At 38.1% G+C, this 22,103-nt stretch overlaps 1 protein-coding gene and 1 non-coding gene across 7 annotated transcripts in view; both read right to left on the minus strand.

Annotated features, from left to right (window-relative positions):
* Positions 1–18,778, minus strand: part of LOC104234272 (fanconi-associated nuclease 1 homolog) — a 19,999-nt gene extending 1,221 nt beyond the window's left edge. For 2 of the 6 annotated variants that reach the window (XM_070167606.1, XM_070167607.1), the window contains exons 1-8: positions 18,631–18,778; positions 18,418–18,547; positions 16,620–17,230; positions 16,429–16,533; positions 9,915–10,179; positions 9,767–9,828; positions 1,651–1,749; positions 1,459–1,577 (exon numbers count right to left, since the gene is read on the minus strand). In XM_070167606.1, the coding sequence (XP_070023707.1) occupies positions 1,521–1,577; positions 1,651–1,749; positions 9,767–9,828; positions 9,915–10,179; positions 16,429–16,533; positions 16,620–16,949 (918 nt within the window). In that variant the 5' untranslated portion in view covers positions 16,950–17,230; positions 18,418–18,547; positions 18,631–18,778 and the 3' untranslated portion in view covers positions 1,459–1,520. Of the gene's footprint in view, positions 1–1,458; positions 1,578–1,650; positions 1,750–6,457; positions 6,550–6,638; positions 6,725–9,766; positions 9,829–9,914; positions 10,180–16,428; positions 16,534–16,619; positions 17,231–18,417; positions 18,548–18,630 lie in introns of those variants that run through there. The other 4 variants (XM_070167611.1, XM_070167610.1, XM_070167608.1 and 1 more) reach the window with 4 other exon arrangements.
* On the minus strand, positions 316–442 carry LOC138886640 (small Cajal body-specific RNA 8). The gene has a single exon (XR_011405689.1). It is a non-coding gene; the product is annotated as a small Cajal body-specific RNA 8 (non-coding RNA).
* Positions 18,779–22,103: the final 3,325 nt, after the last annotated feature.

Raw genomic sequence — 22,103 nt, forward strand, 5'->3', positions numbered from 1 at the left:
CTTTTCCCTCGTTGAGAAATGCTACGTTTTTGTTTTTCCCAGCTAAGATTACTTAACCCAATCTTTGATAGGTAAAAATAGAAGGTTGTATCGACATGGTCGCCAAGGGATGCCAACCCAGTATAAAGTTACAAGAGAGAAAGATTAGTTCCTACTTCCTAGTGCACAGATTGAATCTTAATTTAGTTTATTTAACTAGCACGATGTATATTTCCAAACAAGCAAAAAAATCTGATTTTCCACACTCTAACACAATACATGTAAAGAACAAATGAGAAAAATTGTAAACATGACCCAAATGACCTTAATGCTAAGAATTGTATGGCCCGTATCTGTCCACACAGTATCCTGTTCCTGTGTAGTCATCAGAAGCCAATCTAATTTTCGGAGCATTAACTATGGCATCAATCAAAATTAGAAAGAACCATCCATAACGCTCCGAACATTTCATAATCCTAAAGAGTTTTTTATTGTAGCTCACAAGAGAGTCTGAGAGGAAGAAATGTAAAATGATCTTGCAAGTACATTGGCAAAATTAAATTTTTCATTTTTCTATATCTTCTAATCCAACTAGGTCATGGGCAATATTCATCAAGCCACGTACAGAGTAAGCTAAACATAAATCTCACAATTTGATGATGAAAGTCAAAAATCAACTACCAAAAGGAGAATGAAATGATATCAAGAGAAGCCTTGAAGTAGGGAAAGATTATTTTACGAGTACATAGCATAAGCATGAGTTAATATGCCGTAGAATTAAAAAGATATTGCAATAATTTTCACATGCATTCTATTAGGAATAATCCTCTCACATATTTGGTCTCAAACACTATTCTACCAGTTCCCAACCTTGTTAACTGACCAACTTTCAACCCGTAAAGTTTGTGTCACCTGGTTAAGAGTAATTTATTCCAATACAAGCAAAGTGCGTACTCTATATTCCATCATGTACTACTATTAACCTTATCAACAAAAAATTCCATCATATACTTGTAACTTTTTTTGCCTTTAAGATTTTCTTGCCTTGTTACCCTGAGAAGTTGGCTCTCAAGGTCGGGGACAAGTCAAGCCGTCATTCTTTAACAACAGTATGGTTAACAAAGAATATAATCGTGAGGCCCTCAAGTCACAAAAGAACTATTGCAACTGGTGAGGCATCCCAATAATAAATCATACCATGAAGCGTTTTGAGGGTCTTTCTAAATTGATGACATCCTGCCAATCTATCCGCATAAACGACTAAAATCAAACAGAAAATGAGAAAGCAAATTGGATTATTGTTTAGTCACAGCCAGAAATATCAACCCAGCAGAAGAGAATTATATGTTTTCATACATGACATCCTATCAAGTGGATCGTATGTCTTCTTCATAATACATCCACTGGCAATTATAAAACTTCAAATATAAGCAGATACATAATTCAAGTGGCACATTTAAAAAATTAATAAATACAAACCTTGTTAAGAATAGAGATAAGGTCCCGTAGTTCACCAACATTAAGAACATTCAAAACCTCCTTTAAGTCATTAATTTGTAGTTTATCCATTGATTCGAATAAAGTAACACATTCTGCTTCTGCAAAATAACAAGGATATGTTAGAAGACGTTGCATTCAGCTTCCCTTAAAGCAAGACTATATAAAATTTACCACAACGTTATAAAATCTGTCTACCAGAGAGCCCCTTAACAGCTTCTTCATAATCACATATTTCGGCATATGATATGCTAGCCATCCGAAACCATGGGCCTAAGGTATTAAAAAAAAAAAGGAGCTTAATAAGATCAAGAAACTTCTTGAATATCTAGTAATGGACCATCATTTCAAGTATTCACAAAAAAAAACCTAAAAACACAATATTACAGACATTAGGCTGTACAAATTAAAGTGCTTGGAACCACTCTTCTAGTACAATTCTGAATAGCAGTTGAATTATCAGTCAAGCAGGGCAGCTGATGTAACATTAAGTAGAAGAAGCCTACTCATTCTTACCGTAATCAAATCTATTTACATTTTTGTGTGGATAAGCTAGTACCACGTTCACATTTGGAAAACAGCACACCTTAAGACAAGTCCAAGAATTGCAATAAGCGACAGTATCACACTTGTTACTCAGCTTTAAGCTAATCACCTAAAGGAGGTATTAGTTATCACTGTAACCAGATGCTAAAAATGTTAAAATATTTTCAGCACAGCAGTATATGGTTGAATTGACCCTAGTATATAATACCAAAGCTGTACCTAACCACAATTTCATCAAGGGTGAAACTTCTGTGATACTTGAGGTTATTAAAAACAGCAGCAAAACGTGACAACTAATGTAGAAGCATTTTTTCAGTAATATAAAAGTAAAGACATTGGATCTCTGTAAACCGTTATCCTTGACTAGCTTAAAAATAAGAATTGATTCTCCCTCCCTTCAAAGATATGGCATACTTTTCTGAGAGATAACTTAACTATTCAGTACATGAAAAAATAAACTTGCAGGTAGAATTTATATAATATCCCACTTCTAATTCAAGAAAATTAACTCTCATGAGAGGGTTCAGATAGCTGAGGTGCACTGCGAGAAAAACACAGTTGAAATCTATAATTTCACAAACTAATCCAATCCAAATAGAGAAATTCAATGATAATATGTTTGATGAGTAAAAGCATTAAGCAATAATTTAGAGGATGAACCACATTAAATGTCAAAAGCTTGGTGACAATTAAGGAAAGCTCCTAAAAACCAATAATATATCCTTTTCATGCAGAATACTCCATATAGACCACAAGCCAAACTTTATTTGGAAATCAGCAATCTGTATCCACTAAGACTGACAACGCTAACTAATAGCACTACAGTATTGTCCTGCATCTTTACACGTGAGTGTATCCTGCTTATTTCAAGAATCAACTATGGGTCTGTAGTAGTCAGGAAAAGGTAGTGCCTGAGCAATAATGATATCATGAAAATAGCAACTAGCAGCATCAAAGGATGTGTCTATTGGTAGATGAAGCTAGGTTGAAGACTAAAGGACCAAGGTTCAAATTTTAGTAGCGGCAGATCACCCCCAACAACAGCCAACCTCCCCGTGACCAAAACCCAGCAAAGATCTCAGGCATCTAAGCCCTCACGCGCAACCGATAAACCATTTTTACCTACGAGATCTATGTCACGCGCCGGAGCGCGTGTGGCTTATCCCGGCCTCTTCTCAAATTTTTTTTCTTCAGACAACCTATTTCCCAGGATATTCCGAGCCTACCCATTCCAACCATTCTAAAATCCGAAGACGTTTTCTATCTTCCGGCAAAAAATAAACAGATTCCGGTGATCTTATCATTAATTCAGTACTCGAAAAATTTTCTTTCACTCCTACAACCTATTTTCAACAGCTGTAATTCCGATAACTAGACAAGGTGGGTTGCTCTGATGGTAAGCACCCTCCACTTCCAACCAAGAGGTTGTGAGTTCGAGTCACCCCAAGAGCAAAGGTGGAGAGTTCTTGGAGGGAAGGACGCCGGGGGTCTATTGGAAACAGCCTCTCTATCCCAGGATAGGGGTAAGGTCTGCGTACACACTACACTCCCCAGACCACACTAGTGGGATTATACTGGGTTGTTGTTATTGTTGTTGTTGCAATTCCGATAACTATCTCTAGATGACTGAAGATAAGATATACTTCACAATGGGTTATAAATCTTATGACATTAGCAAGAATGAAACCAGAGCTGGGACTTGGTTCGAGTGGACGGAACGTGGTAGAAATCTGATGTGGAGAACAAACTTCACCTGGAAGACGATGGCGTAGTTGTGCGGCACTTTCAAAGAAGCTTCAAAAGTGAGAGGAAACTTTGTCAAAAGATGGAAATTCCGTGATCACCTCTCAGAATTATTTTGTTCGAGAAACTATAACAAATACGGACGTAATATTACAATCATTAATGTTCAAGGAAGGAAGAGAGCAGTCATTATCCTCCCTGAAATGTCCTTCAATACAAGTTGGGTGGATATAGCAGTTAAGATTGAAAGATTCATTAATCAAAACACTCAGAAATCAGTGAGAAACCTTTCCAGAACTACAGAGGAAGGCCTACAATATTCTGACGCCATCAGAAGAAGTACATGGATTTTCAGGGAAATAAATGCAATCGTAGTTCAGGAAAAGCGAGGAGCTATATACATTTCAGGAGAGAGCAATCATTCGCAAAAATAAATTACTTAGCATGGGTATAGTTGGCAACATCCCTGAAGGAATTACTGACATCCCTACTCTATCAGAAATTCGTCGTTGGACTAGTAGTTCTTGGAAGTAAGCGCATGGAGTCAATATCTATGAGATGGGACAAAATCGGTTTCTATTTGAATTCTCCTCGAAGACAATTGCTGAGCACGTCCTAAAAGGTGAATGGTTCTGGAAAATGCACAAGGTCCATCTACAATGGTGGAATCCAACAGTGGGCTCCATCCCAAGTAATGAAAAATTAAACCATGTGTGGATACGGCTTGTTGGCCTGCCTATCCAGTTTTGGTCTCATAAAGTCTTCAAGGAAGTGGGTGATCATTGCGGTGGCTGGTTACAAACAGAAGAAGAGACAGAGCTCAGAAATCACTTAAAATGGGCAAGGATTAAGGTGAGAGGGGATGGGGAATCAGTACCGAAATCAGTGAAGGTGGGGTTCGAAGGGATAATTTATCAGATTCAGGTGTGGTGTGAGGCTCCAGTGAGAACTTTCGTTGGAGAAGGAGGGGGAGAAATGACTTCGAACAACAGGGTTGTAGAGGATGACTATGCGTCCAAAAGGGGAGCTCTAGCTAAAGATGTGATAGGGCACGTGGGTTTCTCTACAGCGGTAGAAATACAGGTTGTTCCTCAAATCGGAATTTTGGAATCCACACACAAGAGAAAAGCTCAAGAATTGGTCCCACTTCAGAAATAAACTCAGCCAAAAAGCTACTTGGGCCCAGATTTGTTGGCACAAAGCTTTTCAGATTCTATCACACATGAGGGCTTCCAAAATGAGCCTAGGCTTGATTCCTTTATGGAAGAGTTAATTGCGAACTCAGATGTTATGTTATAAATCTCATCAGAGACACAGAATGTAACAGATAACAGCGATCAAGAGAGAGAAAAAGATTCAGAAAAAGAAGGGGAGAAAGAAGAATCAAATTGTTCGCCCAATGAAGCAAGAGGAAAAGCTACAGAAAAAGAAGGGGATGAAAAAGAACAAAATATCAAGTCCAATGAAGAAAATTCCATGACAGTTTTTGAAGAATGTGATAATTCCCACGCAACTTCAGAAGGAGAGAACATGCAGACAAGTGAAGGAAGCAAAGAAATGGGTTGGGTAATTGAAGATGCACAACCTCTGAACTTACAATATGCAGAGCTAGAAAAGGATCCAGAATTCGAAGAATCACTATGGGTTCATCAAAATATAATCCGGCTTAGTAAAGAATTTGGAGTGGATTTCCGAGGATGTGAGAATAAGCTTTAGAGTTATTCATGAAGATTGATGAGAAGAGACAAGCAAACAAAGTACACTCAGACAGGCAAATGACAGAAACTACAAAAAGAAAAATTCCTAAGGAAGTAAAGAACCTTGATTTTGGGAGCAATTTCAAGAGCAATGGTACCAGAAGTAAGGGGGAAGTATTATTATTCATGATAAATGAAGGTGAATATTGTCTCATGGAATGTGAGGGGGCTAAATCGATACAGGAAAAGAGTGTTGATCAAAAGCTTGATTCACAGCTGGAAAGCAGATGTTTATTGCTTCCAAGAAACCAAGGTAGAAGGGGATATTAGGGAAATTATTAAAGAACTTTGGGCAAATAGCTGGGAAAAGTTTGCACAATTGGAAGCAAGTGGGACTAGAGGGGGAATTGTAATACTTTGGGATAGCATAATCTGGGAAGGGGAGGGCAGTAGTTCAGGTGCTTATTCAATTTCTTGTAAATTCTCTGGTAAATCGCAAGACTTTACTTGGCATTTATCTAGTGTGTATGCTCCAAACGATAGAAAAGAAAGAGAAAAAGTTTGGTGAGAGTTGGCTGGTGCCAGAGGCCTTTTTTCTGGGCCTTGGGTAGTTTGTGGGGATTTTAACACTGTAGGATTCCCATCAGAGAAGAAGAACTGCAATAGAATTAATAGGGTATGACTGAATTCTCAGAGTTCATTGAGGACATGGAATTGGTGGATCTTCATCTGGCAGGAGGGACATACACTTGGATGAAAGGAGATAGGCATGATATAGCAGCAAGATTGGATAGGTTTTTGATCTCAATTGACTGAAATGAAGGCTTCAGAAACATCAAACAGACTACACTTCACAGAATCCCATCTGATCATACTCTGTTGATGCTTCAATGTGGAAATTGGGAACCTGTTAGGTCTTATTTCAAGTTTGAAAATTGGTGGTTGCAAGCAAATGGTTTCAAAGATAGAATCAAAGGATGGTGGGAGTCTTTTACCTGTGAAGGGAGGCCTGATTTTATTCTAGCTTTTAAATTGAATGCTTTGAAGGAGAAACATAAAAGAATGGAGCAAAACCATCCAAGGAAACCTGGAATTACAAAAAGCAAATATTCTCAATCAACTTGCAGAATTGGAAGAGTTACAAACTTCCTTATCAATGGAATTTGAGGAGATTACCAAACAAGAGGAGATGGCTTGGCGATAAAGATCCAGAGCTCTTTGGTTGAAACAAGGTGACAGGAATACAAAATTCATTCACAAAACTGCAAATGCCCATAGAAGATATAATAATATTAACAAGCTGATAGTGGAAGGAGTTGCAGTGGAGAATGCTGAAGACATCAAAAGGGAAATATGAACATTCTACCAGAAGAAGTATACAGAATCAGAGGTGTGGAGACCACAAAGTAATCTTAGGGATTGCCCTAGGATTACACTAGAGGAGAATCAAATGCTGGAATATACATATGGCGAACAGGAGATTTGGGAAAGTGTTAAATCATGTGCAGGGGATAAAGCTCCTGGACCGGATGGATATACTATGGCTTTCTTTAGCCATTGTTGGGAGGTGATTCACAATGATGTAGTAGCGGCTGTTCAAAATTTCCATGCTCAAGGAATCTTTGAAAAAAGTTTCAATGCTACCTTCGTAGCATTGATACCTAAGAAGACTGGAACTAAGGAGCTGAGAGACTTTAGGCCCATCAGTCTTATTGGTAGTGTCTACAAAATCATCTCAAAGTTGTTAACAGAGAGACTTAAGAGAGTGGTGAATAAACTGGTGGATAAACAACAGATGCCCTTCATAAGAGGCAGGCAAATTATGGATGTTATTTTAATAGCAAATGAATGTGTAGACACAAGAACAAAAAGTAAAGAACCTAGGATATTATGCAAATTAGATGTTGAGAAGGCGTATGATCATTTAAACTGGAAGTTCCTACTGGGTACTCTCATGAAAATGGGCTTCGGAGAGAGATGGATTAATTGGGTCAACTACTGTATCAGCACGGTTAAATTCTCAATACTGGTTAATGGTTCTCCAGTTGGGTTCTTCCCTTCTCAAAGAGGTTTGAGACAAGGTGATCTCTTGTCCCCGTTCCTCTTTATCATTGCCATGGAAGGTCTGAATCATATGTTAAAGACAACTCAAATCAACAACTGGATAAGGGGTTTCAAAGTGAGTACTAGGGGCGGTAGCAATTTGGTGATATCTCATTTTCAATATGCGGATGATACATTGGTCTTTTGTGAAGCTGATAAGAACCAATTGATGATACTGAGGGTGATCTTCATTCTTTTTGAAGCCACATCCGGATTACACATTAATTGGAACAAAAGTTTTATATATCCAGTTAATGAGGTGGAAGAAATTCATAGCTTAGCTGCAATTCTTGGAGAAAGGATTGGGGAGCTGCCAACAGCTTATATGGGGATGCCTTTAGGGGCAAAGAGTAAGTCAAAAGGGATATGGAATGGGGTGTTACAAAAGTGTGAGAAGATTGCAAATTGGAAAAACCAGTACATGTCCTTGGGGAGGAGGGGGGGCAGATTGATTCTAATTAATTCTGTGCTTGATGCAATGCCTACTTATATGATGTCTCTTTTCCCCATTCCAGTAAACGTATTGAAAAGGATAGATGCATTGCGAAGAAATTTCTTATGGCAAGGTAACAGTGAAAATAGAAAAATCCATTTGGTTAAATGGGATTCTCTTTTAGCTACCAAAAAGAAAGGGGGTCTTGGGATCAAGAATCTGAAAGTCCAGAACCAAAGCTTAATGATGAAATGGCTCTGGAGATTTGCAGCAGAAGATCAGGCACTATGGAAAAGTGTGATAAAAAAAATATAAGATGGAAGGTGAATGTACAACCAAAGCAGTTAATAGTCCATATGGAATCAGTCTTTGGAGATCTATTAGAAATTTATGGCCTAAAATGATGAACAAGTCTACATTCAGAGTTGGGGATGGAACAAAAATAACCTTTTGGGAAGACAACTGGCTAGGACAAGGAACTCTGAAACAACTGTTTCCCGACATTCACATACTAAATCAACAACAAACAGCAACAGTGGGAGAGGTATGGGCAAACCAAGGTTGGAACCTAACTTTCAGAAGACTTTTGAATGATTGGGAGATTGGCAGAGTATTACAGTTCTATAATACTTTAGAGCAGTTCAAAAGGATTTCAACTAGGAAAGATTGCATGATATGGCAAGGACATAGGCAAGGAAAGTTTTCAGTTAAATCTGCCTACAAGGAGTTCAATTCCTTAAATAGTCATATTGGGTGTTGGCCATGGAAGATGATATGGAAAGTTAACATTCCATATAAAGTTGCATGTTTTACATGGTTATTGGCAAAAGAAGCAGTGTTGATTCAGGATAACCTTATCAAGAGAGGTTATCAACTTTGTTCCAAGTGTTACTTATGTAAACATGAGGCAAAGACAATAAATCATCTCTTTTTACATTGTAATAGGGCAACTCATTTATGGAGGATATTCATTAGTTTGAGGGGCATCAGATGGACTATGCGGCTATGCCAAGAAGAATATCGGAGGTACTAGCATGCTGGAACAACGAGGGTATCTCTTCTAGAGACAAAGAGAGATGGAGGATGATCCCTGCTTGCATTTGGTGGACAATTTGGGAAGAAAGAAATCGCAGATGTTTTGAGGACAAGTCCAGTAACATCCAAAAATGAAATGTCTTGTCCTATTCTATTTTTGGTGTAAACAAGAAGTCTTAGAAGAACCTGAATCTATTTTTGATGTTTTAGAATCCTTATGAGAAAAACAAGGACTAGGAGTTTGTTTTGGTTTCTTGTAAATATGGGGGACTACACACCCTTTGTGTAGTATGTTTTTAATATACAAATATGTTACCTTCTCAAAAAAAAAAAAAATGTTAGGTGACTTTTTTCTCAGATGTTTAAGCCTTGGTAGCAAAATTATCCGATATCTATACTGACGGGAGAATGTGGGGAGCCGGAAGAATAGCCGAGGTAGGCTGGTGGGGTACACCAACATTATCGTGAAAAGAAAAAAATAAGCACAAAAGTAAGAAGTCATTTCCAATAACTCATAAAGCACCAATGAATATCACATTTCAATGTTCCAGATATTGAAAGGTCTTATGACTAATTAAATGAGTAGCATATGTGAATTCCATAAATAAAGTAAGGCTTCTTACTCCATCATCTTTAGAAAGAGGCAAACCCAAGCAAAAGTGGATAATTTTCAGTCTTTAACTCTTGAATGTAAAAGTGCAAGCCAAAAGAGCGGAGTAGTAAAATCGACCACCTTTACGTGCATAAAGCCGAGCAAAGAGCCTTTGACGAGATCTGAGAGTGATAAAAAAGCTTCTGTACCAACAGAGAAACAAAACAAAGTTATATAATGCAAATTTATCAAAGATTAACTGGGATGATCCAAGTGTTGAAGATCCTACCCAATAATGTTTTCTCGCCTTCAGTAAAAAGATGTCCATTGATATTCAAAACCTCTTTTAGTAAAAGTAGAAGGTTATGCTGGTATTTTGCAGGGATAGGAGAGTGAGTCTTGGAAAATTCAGCAGCCAATAGAGCATTTCTCCGTAAGGAATTGAATACTTGGAGACTAGAGGAGTCCTTTTCGCCAAAAGACACGATGCCAGAGGAATATATCTGAATTGGCACAACTGCATGAGGATACTGCGGAATGGAAGTTATATGGCCCTGAATCCATATAAGCTAGTGGTCAGTCCATATGGAATAGATAATGAAAAGAAAACTAATGGCAAGGAATGATTTCTTAATCCGTCAAATGCAAATTCAGTTTCATATAAGATTCCTTGCACTCGGAGGTTATTGAACACACTTTAATAAGCCCAATGGCTCAATAGCAAATAAATGTGGTATATTTTGTAGTAGATCGATAAACACTTAATATTTTCTTTTACTTGAAGTTAGCTTTATGTTAGAATTAGATGGTTTTCAAGTCCAAATCTGTGTACTGCTACAGATGGATACAAAACACTTTTTCCACATTAACTGGCATTTTCTCATATTCTGCATGGCTCAAAATCTATAGGTCTGATGCCAATTATTCTACATCAGTCTTTTCTAGAGGTTTTTGTTTTTCCTCCTCTTCATGTGGTCTTAGACATTTTACATATAATGTAAACGAGAGAAAATAAGTAGAAAAATCTTTTTAAATTAATGATAAACAACATGAAGACGGACCTTATACAGGAGCTTAAGTTACATGAAAAAAGAAAAGTATCCTGATTAACCAAATTCATACACAAAATTGTAATGCACTGTTAATTTAACATTAAAATGTTTATGCGTGCTCTCCTAGCTACATGTTTAATTTATTATTATGGGCGACTGGTGGTGATGGACTATGTATTCGGTGCAAAAATGTGAGGATCTGCTGCAATAACGTATTCCAGTGTGCGATTTGGTCAGGTGAAGTTTGGAAACAAAGCTGTAAAGGTCACTCAGGACCTGGTGCGTGCAGTCAAGCCCTTACCCCAACCACACACACTTCAGTCTCATACATGGGACCAGACCATGTTGAACAGTCGCACATCTGGTGCTTCGACCATATGCCCTTCTGTTCAATCCCTCTAAAGTTTGGAATTCTCTGCTAAGTTAGAAGTTTGAACTGAAGTGCAATCGCACATCAAGGGTTTTAATCTCACGCCCTTAAATTCAAATGCTCTGAAGTTTTGAACAAGACAGAAACTAAAGGAAGTTCGAATGCACTTCCTTCCCAACCGCATGCGCTTCACAGCTCACTGTCTGGCAAAATGAACAGAAGCGTGACCGAACTTCCAAGAAAGTGCAACCACACCACAGTTCCAAAAAGTTCAATGTAAAATGCTAGCACCGATAAATAGACCCTGGCTTGTAAATTTATTCACTTTCATTCTTCCAAAAGCCAAACCACCTACAACAGAATTTTCACCTCCAACTTTCATCCATATTAAGGTACATAGTCCGTAATTTTTTTTACGAAACCCGACAATTTCAAGCATGTCAATGTTATAGATAATATTAACCATTAAATCAAGATCTAATGGTCGGATTTCTCATTCTTATCCAACTCCCCTAATAACCTACGTTGAGAGATTTTGGTCATTCATTTACCAGAGATGGGGAAAGCAAGTGCTTCGTCGCTTAAAGCGAGAAGTGAAGCGAAGCGACAAGGTCAGCGCTTCAAGGGTGTGAGGCGAAGTGTCATCAGCGAAGCGATCGCTTCTTGGATAGAAGCGTAAAGCGATAAAGAAGCAAGGAGATTGCTTCTTTAAAAAGTGGTCAGCAATTCAAGGGTGTGGTGCTTGGTTTCTTTGCTACTAGGGTTTTCATATGGGGATGGCCAAAAAAAATTCCCTTTCTTTATTTTCACTGTTGCTGGCAGCATTTTTTTTTTACAACCATGGTATTTAGGACAGCTTGCGCGCACCTCAACTAATTCCACAGGATACCTGCTACATCGCACCAGCACCAGGTACCAGGTAACTTTATCTTGAGCCTGAGACGTCAAGTTCTCAACTCACTTCATTGACCATTAGGCCACACCTTCATGTTGGTAGCTAATTAAAAAAATCATGTTTTCCTTTTTAACTATTTCTCTCTTTTCTTTCTGTGTTGGATCTAGCTGTTGAAGCTTCTATTTTTAATTATTACTAATTGCTTATGAAATGATAACTGACTCCTTTTTTTATCCATTATTTAATATGAAGAATAGGATGCCCTATGGAGGACTTTTGTCTATATACTTTTTAGTTTTTAAATTGAAACATTTGCTGATATATAATATTTTTGTTGAGTTCTCTTTTATTTAGTGCAAGGTTTATTTTGGGCTTTCTTTAAAAACTATGCTAGCTTCAAGCTTCCAGTGAAGCAAGGCCTGGTCGCTTTTTCTCGCTTCACGCTCTCAAAATCATCGCCATTTACTTTTGGCTTATAGGGTAATGTAGAGATGATTGGAGTGGTCGAAATTGTTTGAGGCGAACCAAGGATTTACCTTAAGTCTTGCATGAGGGGCTGCGGCCAGGGTGGCAGAGGGCCAAACACCAAAGTTTGAAATTACTATGGTCCACAAATGACATTGTATTACCCTAATCTATGTCAACAAGTGCTAAGAACCATCACAAGTTACAAGTAGATTATGGCATTAGTAGTATCAAGAATTGAGGCTAATTAATGAAAAACTGGTTAGTTCAATTTTGCAGCAGCAGTAGAACTGTACGAAAGAAGAAAATGAAGTGGTAGAGACTGAAGAGAAAAAAAAGTAGTAGTTGTGGACATTAAAATCCTTGGCAAGAATCAATACCTAAAGTAGTATTTATTCATATTTACCAAAAGAAACTTGGTACACCTCCTATTAGTGGATTGAGAAACCAAGAAGGATTTTTTTTTTTTTTGATAAGGTAAATTGTATAAATCAAAACTAGGGAAAGCTCCCTTTTACAAGAGTTATGTGATAGAAGAAGAGAAGAAAAATGGTGAATAGAGTGCTTGATTATTCCCTCAAGCTGTTGGGTTTAAATAACCTTTGACAGAAATACAAATAAGGAAAGACTACAATTACAAGCCTACAAAATCTCCTAATTACTTAATTATAGGGATTTGTGTGATTATAGGGATTTGTGTATCTTTTCATATTTACATAGTATCAATTCTTGTCATATTTAACACTCCCCCTCAAGCTGGAGCGTACAAGTCATATGCTCCTAGCTTGCTACAGATATCGCCAATTCTGGATCCTCGGAGTGATTTTGTGAGGACATCTGCTAGTTGGTCTTTTGAGTTGACAAAACTCGTAACAATGCACCCGGACTCAATCTTTTGTCGAATGAAGTGACAATCTACTTCGATATGCTTCGTTCTTTCATGAAATACTGGATTTGAAGCGATATATAATGTGGCTTGATTATCACAAATCAATTTCATCGGCTCGTCCCTTCCGATCTTTAACTCCTGTAGAAGTTGCCTTAGCCATATAAGCTCGCAAGTAGCCAATGCCATAGCCCGATATTCTGCCTCTGCGCTTGACCTAGCCACCACATCTTGCTTTTTACTTTTCCAGGATATTAGGTTGCCTCCAATTAAAATACAATAACCTGAAGTGGACCATCTATCAGAGGGAGAACCTGCCCAATCTGCATCAGAATACCCAACAATGTATGCATGTCCCTTGTTTTCATACAATAAACCTTGTCCCGGAGAACCTTTGACATATCTTAGGATGCGAATTGCTGCATCCCAATGACTGTCACAAGGTGACTGAAGAAACTGGCTAACCACACTTACAGCAAATGAGATATCAGGTCTCGTGATCGTAAGATAGTTGAGTTTGCCAACAAGTCTCCGATATCTTCCTGGATCTTTTAGAGGTTTCCCTTGTCCCGGAACAAGTTTAGTATTTGGATCCATGGGACTGTCCACAGGTTTGCAGTTCAACATACCAGTGTCTTCCAAAATATCCAAGGCATACTTCCTTTGTGAGATGACAATGTCGCTGCCAGATTGTGCCACCTCAATGCCTAGAAAATATTTTAGTTTGCCCAGATCCTTAGTCTGGAATTGACTTGAAAGATGCTGCTTAAGTTGGATAATACCTTCATGATCATCACATGTGATGACAATATCATCAACATAAACAATTAGAAAGATACATTTACCATGAGATGAATGCCTATAGAATACTGAATGATCAGCTTCTGTTCGGGTCATTCCAAATTGTTGGACAACAGTTCGGAAACGGCCAAACCATGCCCTAGGAGACTGTTTGAAACCATAAAGAGATCAACGAAGTCTCTCCTAGATTGAGGTGGATGACTGTTGCTTTGATGCCTGGTACTGAAGATAATCATTATAATCTGTTCCAGTCAAAGTGATAGAGTGAGATGATCTATCCATGACATCTGGTGTAGGTAGAATACCATCTCCGCTGTGAGCCACATTGATTGCATGTCGATGACGATCATTGTTACGTGGAGGCTTACCATGAAGCAACCAACAAACATCACGTGTATGTCATCCCTTATCACAGTACGTGCAATGTTAAGTGTTTTTCCTTTTTCCTTTTCTGGGTCCATTTTGAAAAGTGTTAGTTTGTACAGCCATTATAGAAGTGTCATATGAGTTTACCTCTGGTGTAGATGTGATGCGCAACAATCTGGCAGATACTTCCTCCAAGGTAGGAACGGATGCGCTAGCAAGAATCTGGTCTCGAACTGAGGAGAGATCAGATCTTAATCCAATCAAGGCTAGAACCATAAAAAATATGTCTCTCTGTCTCTCCTGATCATCCAACTTGTCAGTAAAAGGCATAAGAGAATCAAATTGATCCTTTAAAGATTCCACCTGACCAAGATAGCTTGTCATGTCTTGTTGATTCTGTTGCAGGTGGACAATGTCTGAGACTACCTTGTAAATAAGTTGTATGTCATTTGTATACAAGGTTTTGGCCTTGTTCCAAACCCTGCAACATGTCTTACATGACTGAAAAAGATTAAGTAGCTTATTGTCAAGAGAGTTCCATAGAAGACTGCATAATTGAGCATCTATTTTAACCCAAGTTAGTCCGTCAGATGCTCCAATCTCTGTATAATTCTTGATCAAGTGATCTTCATATCCTTGACCTATGAACCACAGTTGTACAGAAGCTGCCCAAGAGGTATAATTTCCACTTCCATCCAACTTAACAGTAGTAATTGTTGGAGATGGTGAAGAGGAAAAAAATGACTTTCCAGTTATTTGATTTTCAACTGCTTTATCATCTCCCATTGTTGTATTTATTACACAGGAACAGCTAAAAGTGAATGAGAGTAACTACAAAAAAACAAGAGAAACAGGAAAAAATAGAGAAAACTGAAGAGTCGACCAAGGAGGATCTGGTTCTTCTATAGTCTTTTAATTCAAGGAAGAAAAATGAGATGGAGCAGGGACTAAAAACCCTAGCTCTGATACCATGTGAAAGAAGAAGAGAAGAAAAATGGTGAATAGAGTGCTTGATTATTTCCTCAAGCTGTTGGGTTTAAATAACCTTTGACAGAAATACAAATAAGGAAAGACTACAATTACAAGCCTACAAAATCTCCTAATTACTTAATTATAGGAATTTGTGTGATTATAGGGATTTGTGTATCTTTTCATATTTACATAGTATCAATTCTTGCCATATTTAACAAGTTATACAAAAGAGTAGAGAATTTACATCAAAACATGATTCTCTACAAAAGATGCACATTCATCCACACAAGTAGGGGCTACATGAGTGCACCAAAACGCAATCAAAGATAAAAGACTATTCTTAAGATTTGAAAAAGAGAATTCAATCCCTTCAAAAGCTCTCTTATTTCGCTTCCCCCAAACTATCCACATGAGAGCGAGTGGTGCGAACTTCCACACCTTTTGTTTTCTTCGGCTAAGTAGACCAGCCTAGCTATGTAGCATTTCCTTTAAAGATAGATTGCCAGGGATTGTAAATTGAAGCCCTTGGTTGATGTACACTGTGACTATCTACCTTCCTTTTTCTTCAATAAGTCTTATGACCATCAAATCTTCAACTTTGTAAACCTTAGGTGGCATTTACATATCTTTTTTGGAGAAAATTTTAAGATAAGTATTTTTGAGAAAATTTTGTGCCAAACAAAGAAAAGCATACTTGGATAACCGCAGTTCTTTATTATAAGTTTTATAAGTGCTTTGTAAGTTAGAACAAAAATTTCTCCATAGACTTCCTACTTTTTAAACAAAATAATTCTGAAGATATTTCGAAAAAAACTAAACCAAACATAGGTTCAAGTTAGTTGTTCATCAAAATTATCGTACTGGATATGCTTCTTTTAAAAAGACGGAATATGCTTTTAAACAGTTAAATACATTAACAAGAAAGGCCAACCTAAGTTGAACTTGCAAGGGAAATGGAAAACTTAGCATGACCACAAAATGTATTATATTGATTACCTCAAACCTCAGGTGGAATTTGTCTATCAATGGAGATAAATATTGTGCTAATTCCCTGGGGATGTAACCTAGCTCTTTATTGTGATCAGTATCTTTAGTTAGAACCTGACAGAAACATACAGGCAATGTTTTTTAAACATGCTTCAGATTACAAACTTACCAATTCAAGGTAACCATAGTGAGGGCAAAACCTTGATTGCATTCTGGTCCTTGACATTCTCAGGATCTCTTGAAAGCATTATCATTCCTCCAACAGTTAACCCTCCGTCATTACCAAACCTACGGTCAACAATGAATGTATCAAGCAAAATCTCAGAGTTATCATCATCTTCCGAAGGTTCCACACATTTTGACATCCTTTTTTCAGAAAGTGATAAAGGTGAGCCTGCGATATTGTCAATTCTATCATCACTTATGTGGTGTTGAGGAGAACCCTCTAGCCCAAAAATTTGCATTGTCTTTGCATCGGACAGAAGTTTGCATTCATCATCTAGTTTGATGAGACCATCTAAGTTTTCCATTCAATTAACCCTATTACAAACACTACTCTAGGATTCATCTTGGATATCATTTTCGGGACCATCTGAGCTGTTCATTTCCGAAGCCAGGTCACATATACTTTTTGAGAAGGTAACAGAAGCAAGGTCACAGATATTACCATCATCAGTACTTGGACCAACGTCAATCCTTGTAACGTCCAACTCGATGGATGAGACAGTAACTTTAGGTCTTGTGCAAATGTTCAACTGGAAAAGGATGCACTGGCTCAATTTGCGTTTACTTCCTCTAGCAAGGAATTTATCTAAAAAATCACATTCCACTGTAAGTTTTCACACAGCTCAAGTCAAAAGAATAAAAGGAGAGATCATATTAGAAAGGAAGAAATGAAATTGTTACTAAAGCTGGTGGCAAAAGGAAAGGCATAAGCAAGAGGACTACATTTCATGGTTCTCTATCTGCAGCTGTACTTTACCTTGCAAAACTGGGTCTTATGACTACTGAATACTAAAGAATTAGTTGTCTAATGGCTATGTTAAATTGTTAAATTCACATGATGCCTAAGTACAGGAAAAGAAAAATGTATCTCTGTTAATCTATATGTTCTTTTCTTGAGATATTTTTCTTTTCGTGATGCCAACCCACAAAGGGTGTCAACAATTGCAAAATGAATTTTTAAAATTTTGAAAGCAAGAAAATTTTCACTGGCTTATGTTCCACATGGAATTAGTAGCAATTTCTTTACCATCCTAATTCAACTCACAAACATTCAGCAAATAAATCCATAATATCATCCATTAATTGACAAATGGTAATCTGAGAAATTTAAAACTTCAAATAGGCAGATTCAAGATTTAAAATTTACGGGTTCCAGTTCGAAATTCCCTTTTTTTAATGATGTAATGGACTCTCATTCACCAGCATCAAGAAGATGCATAACAAAAGTTCAAGTTCGAAAGTCTACTGGGTTCAAAATCTATTATTCGTACTTATTTAGTATATTTATGACACATATAGGGTCTGAACCTAGACAAGGTGGGTTGCTCTAATGGTAAGCACCCTCCACTTCCAACCAAGAGGTTGTGAGGTCGAGTCACCCAAGACCAAGGTGGGGAGTTCTTGGAGGTAAGGATATCGGGGGTCTATTGGAAACAGCCTCTCTACCCAGAGTAGGGGTAAGGTCTGCGTACACACTAACCTCCTCAGACCCCAGTGGTGGGATTATACCGTGTTGTTGTTGTTGTTGTTGTTGTTGTTGTTGTATATAGGGTCTGAACCAAATACACTAAATCCACACCTGACCTCCTCCAGCAACTTAAACATTTTTCAATACAAAGCACGATTCTAATGCACATAAAACATAAAGATTACTACACTTACTCTACTATCAAGCTACATATGGACGAAAGTATCCTAAAATGCTCAACAAATATCCAAGTATTAGCATCCAAATCAGAAGGAACTCTACATAATCTTAAAGTAAAAATGCACCTAAATGAGAGTTAACCACGCGATCTTCGCCTCGAATCTTCTTCCCACAAACAGGACAATCAACCCATTCTTCTTCATCAACATTTCCATTTTCAGTGCTTACCTCATCCTTGTATTCCTTACAGCCAATCTGAAAATCCTCGAATTAAATTATTTTTCGATTTAAGTAAACTGTAAAACAATTAAAGGAATTAAATTAATAGTAAATTATACCTGATGCTGAGGAGAAGATGAAGTGAGAAGAGAGTGACGGCGACGGAGAAATCGCCGTCGCCGACCAACCAATCGGATTAAACGTTCCCGCCCTTTCAGCATCGTAGGGAAAAACTTGATAATGTGTATCAAAGCTTTCGCTATTTGAGGGGGAAGCTTATACGTACCTCGTATAAAAAATATCGAGGTATGTGTTATTTAAAATTTTAATTGTAGATTTAGAGTAGTCCCTCAAGTATCACCTTAACAGTTTTGGTCATTTAATTTTATCAAATGGGAGCACATTTGGTCTTTGTCAGCTATTTATCATACTCGAATTGTTAAAATTTAGAGGAGGTGGCAGATTAATAGGAGGTGGCAGACCTACTTTCATAAACTTCTAAGTGAAGAAGGGGATCAGGATATTATACTTGGGGAATCGAGGAATGCCGACAGTCACCATGAAGTAAGTAATTGTAGGGACATTGAGATCGATGAAGTCATGGAGGCAATGCGTAAGATGAGAAGGGGCAGAGCTACCGGGCCAGACGAAATTCCGGTTGAACTGTGGAGGTGTGTGGGTAGAGCAGGCTTGGAATGGCTTACTGCATTGTTTAGTGTTATATTCAAGACTAATAGAATGCCTGAAGAGTGGAGGTGGAGTACAATGGTCCCGTTGTATAAGAACAAAGGTGATGTCCAGAGCTGTAACAACTATAGGGGCATCAAATTACTAAGTCATACCATGAAAGTTTGGGAGAGAGTGGTAGAAATGAGAGTGCGAAGGACGGTGTCTATTTCAGACAACCAGTTCGGGTTCATGCCGGGACGATCTACCACAGAAGCTATCCACCTTATTAGGAGGATGGTGGAACAGTACAGAGATAAGAAGAAGGATCTCCACATGGTGTTTATTGATCTGGAGAAAGCGTACGATAAGGTTCCTAGGAAGGTCTTATGGAGCTGCTTAGAGGATAAAGGGGTCCCGAGTAACTATATTAGGGTGATTAAAGACATGTATGATGGAGCTAAGACTCGGGTTAGGACAGTAGGAGGCGACTCTGAACACTTTCCAGTTATTACGGGGTTGCACCAAGGGTCTGCGCTCAGCCCATTCCTATTTGCCCTGGTGATGGATGCACTGACTCATCATATTCAAGGGGAGGTTCCATGGTGCATGCTATTTGCTGATGACATTATTCTAATTGACGAGACAAGAGGCGGCGTCAACGAGAGGCTAGAGATTTGGAGACATGCTCTTGAGTCTAAAGGTTTCAAGTTGAGTAGGACGAAGACGGAATACCTCGAGTGCAAATTTGGAGTTGAGCCGACGGAAGCGGGAGTTGAAGTGAGGCTTGACTCTCAAGTCATTCCCAAGAAAGGTAGTTTCAAGTACCTTGGATCGGTTATTCAGGGGATCGGGGAGATTGACGAGGATGTCACACACCGTATAGGGGTGGGGTGGATGAAGTGGAGGTTAGCGTCGGGAGTCTTGTGTGACAAGAAAGTGCCACCGTTACTAAAAGGTAAGTTTTATAGAGCAGTGGTTAGGCCTGCCATGTTGTATGGAACTGAATGTTGGCCGGTAAAGAACTCACACACCCAGAAGATGAAAGTAGCAGAGATGAGGATGTTGAGGTGGATGTGCGGGCATACAAGGATGGATAAGATTAGGAATGAAGATATTCGAGAGAAGGTGGGTGTGGCCCCCATGGAGGACAAGATGCGGGAAGTAAGACTCAGATGGTTCGGGCACATTCAGAGGAGGAGCACTGATGCACCGGTGAGGAGGTGTGAGCGACTGGCTGTAGTGGGCACGCGGAGAGGTAGAGGGAGACCTAAGAAGTATTGGGGAGAGATTATCAGACAGGACATGGCGCGACTTAGGATTACTGAGGACATGACCCTTGATAGGGAATTATGGAGGTCGAGCATTAAGGTTGTAGGTTAAGGGAGAGTGTGAATATTTTTACAGCACAATAGAGGGAGACTATCTAGTTAGGAGTTAGACTAGGAATGTCATTGGTCGTCTATTGATGCAGGGCTTTACCTTCTAGTTGTACTATACCAGCCATCTATTTCGTATTTCGTATTTCGTATCCTGTATTTCATATTTCATATCTCGTATATATTGTTGTTATTTTTATTACGCATTTTTATGGTACTAATATATCATCTCCTATTGCGTTTTTTGAGCCGAGGGTCTCCTGGAAACAGCCTCTCTACCCTTCGGGGTAGGGGTAAGGTCTGCGTACATATTACCCTCCCCAGACCCCATTCGTGGGATTATACTGGGTCGTTGTTGTTGTTGTTTGAATTGTTAAAATTTAGCTGACAACAACAACAATAACATAACCATCTTAATCCATACCGTGGGGTCTGGAATTGTTAAAATTTCCCTGAAAATCTGAAAACTGAAAATAGTAAAAGGAAATCTTATTTAAACGTGCCTTTTTTGCAGTTTTTTCTTTTTTTTATCTATTTTTGAAGTCTAATGCAACTCGAGGTATAATTTTTTGTGCTTGGTGTAGTTTTTTTGTGCAGCGATTTTTGGAATTTTGATGGAATTTTTTTGGTGAAATCTTATTGCTAGTATATTTTCGGTCAAATTTAACAATCATGGTAAATATCTAATGGAGATCAAGTTGATCACTGTGAATCAAGTTGTATGTCTTATAAACTAGATACTAGTACTAGTAGATATCGAATGCTTTTTTCGTTAAAAAAGAAATTGGAATGGATTAAACACAAAATAAAAATCTAAGTAGTTCATCAATTAACATTGAGAATCCCCGAAATTATTTTCTTCTTTATGAAAATGTCGATGGACCCACTATTGGTGTTGATCCCGTTCCATATGCACGCAAGATTAGACGCGAAATCGATGTTGCACCATATTAGTTATTAAGAAATTATTTCAACTCGTCTCACATCCATCCGCACTACCTAGCCTTAAACCCACATTGTCCCGCATTTACTTAAACCCGCACCACCACCACCCATCGCCCCATATGAAGCTTGTGCATTAAAGTTATGATATTGCCAGCATTGGGTTAAACATGCATTACTTACGTGGGAATTATCTTTTTCTAATCTCTCCAATCAAAATTTGATTATCTTATGCAGCATTTTATCAAAAGGTTAATTCTCCTAGTCCTTTTAACAAAACAGCCCCTTAGTCATAAGTCATAAGGTCTAAAAAATATGTTTTGAAACTGTTATGCTGAATTAATCTGCTTTTGAGTGTTTATCATTAAAATATATTTTGGGTAAATGGCAGTAACCTAAATCTAATTGGACCAAATGATGTGGTATATGCGAAAATATGAATAACATGAGTAAAATCCAACATAAATAACTCACAATATTATAATCCATGTATTATGATGTCTATAGAATTTGATGATAAGAAACCAAATAGGCCTTTAGAATATTATGATGAAGTAACATCATTTCCCATATTTCAAGCTGGATAGATGTTGATGCATGTGTAA

This window comes from Nicotiana sylvestris, chromosome 2, assembly GCF_000393655.2.
Source record: "Nicotiana sylvestris chromosome 2, ASM39365v2, whole genome shotgun sequence".
NCBI lineage: Eukaryota > Viridiplantae > Streptophyta > Magnoliopsida > Solanales > Solanaceae > Nicotiana > Nicotiana sylvestris.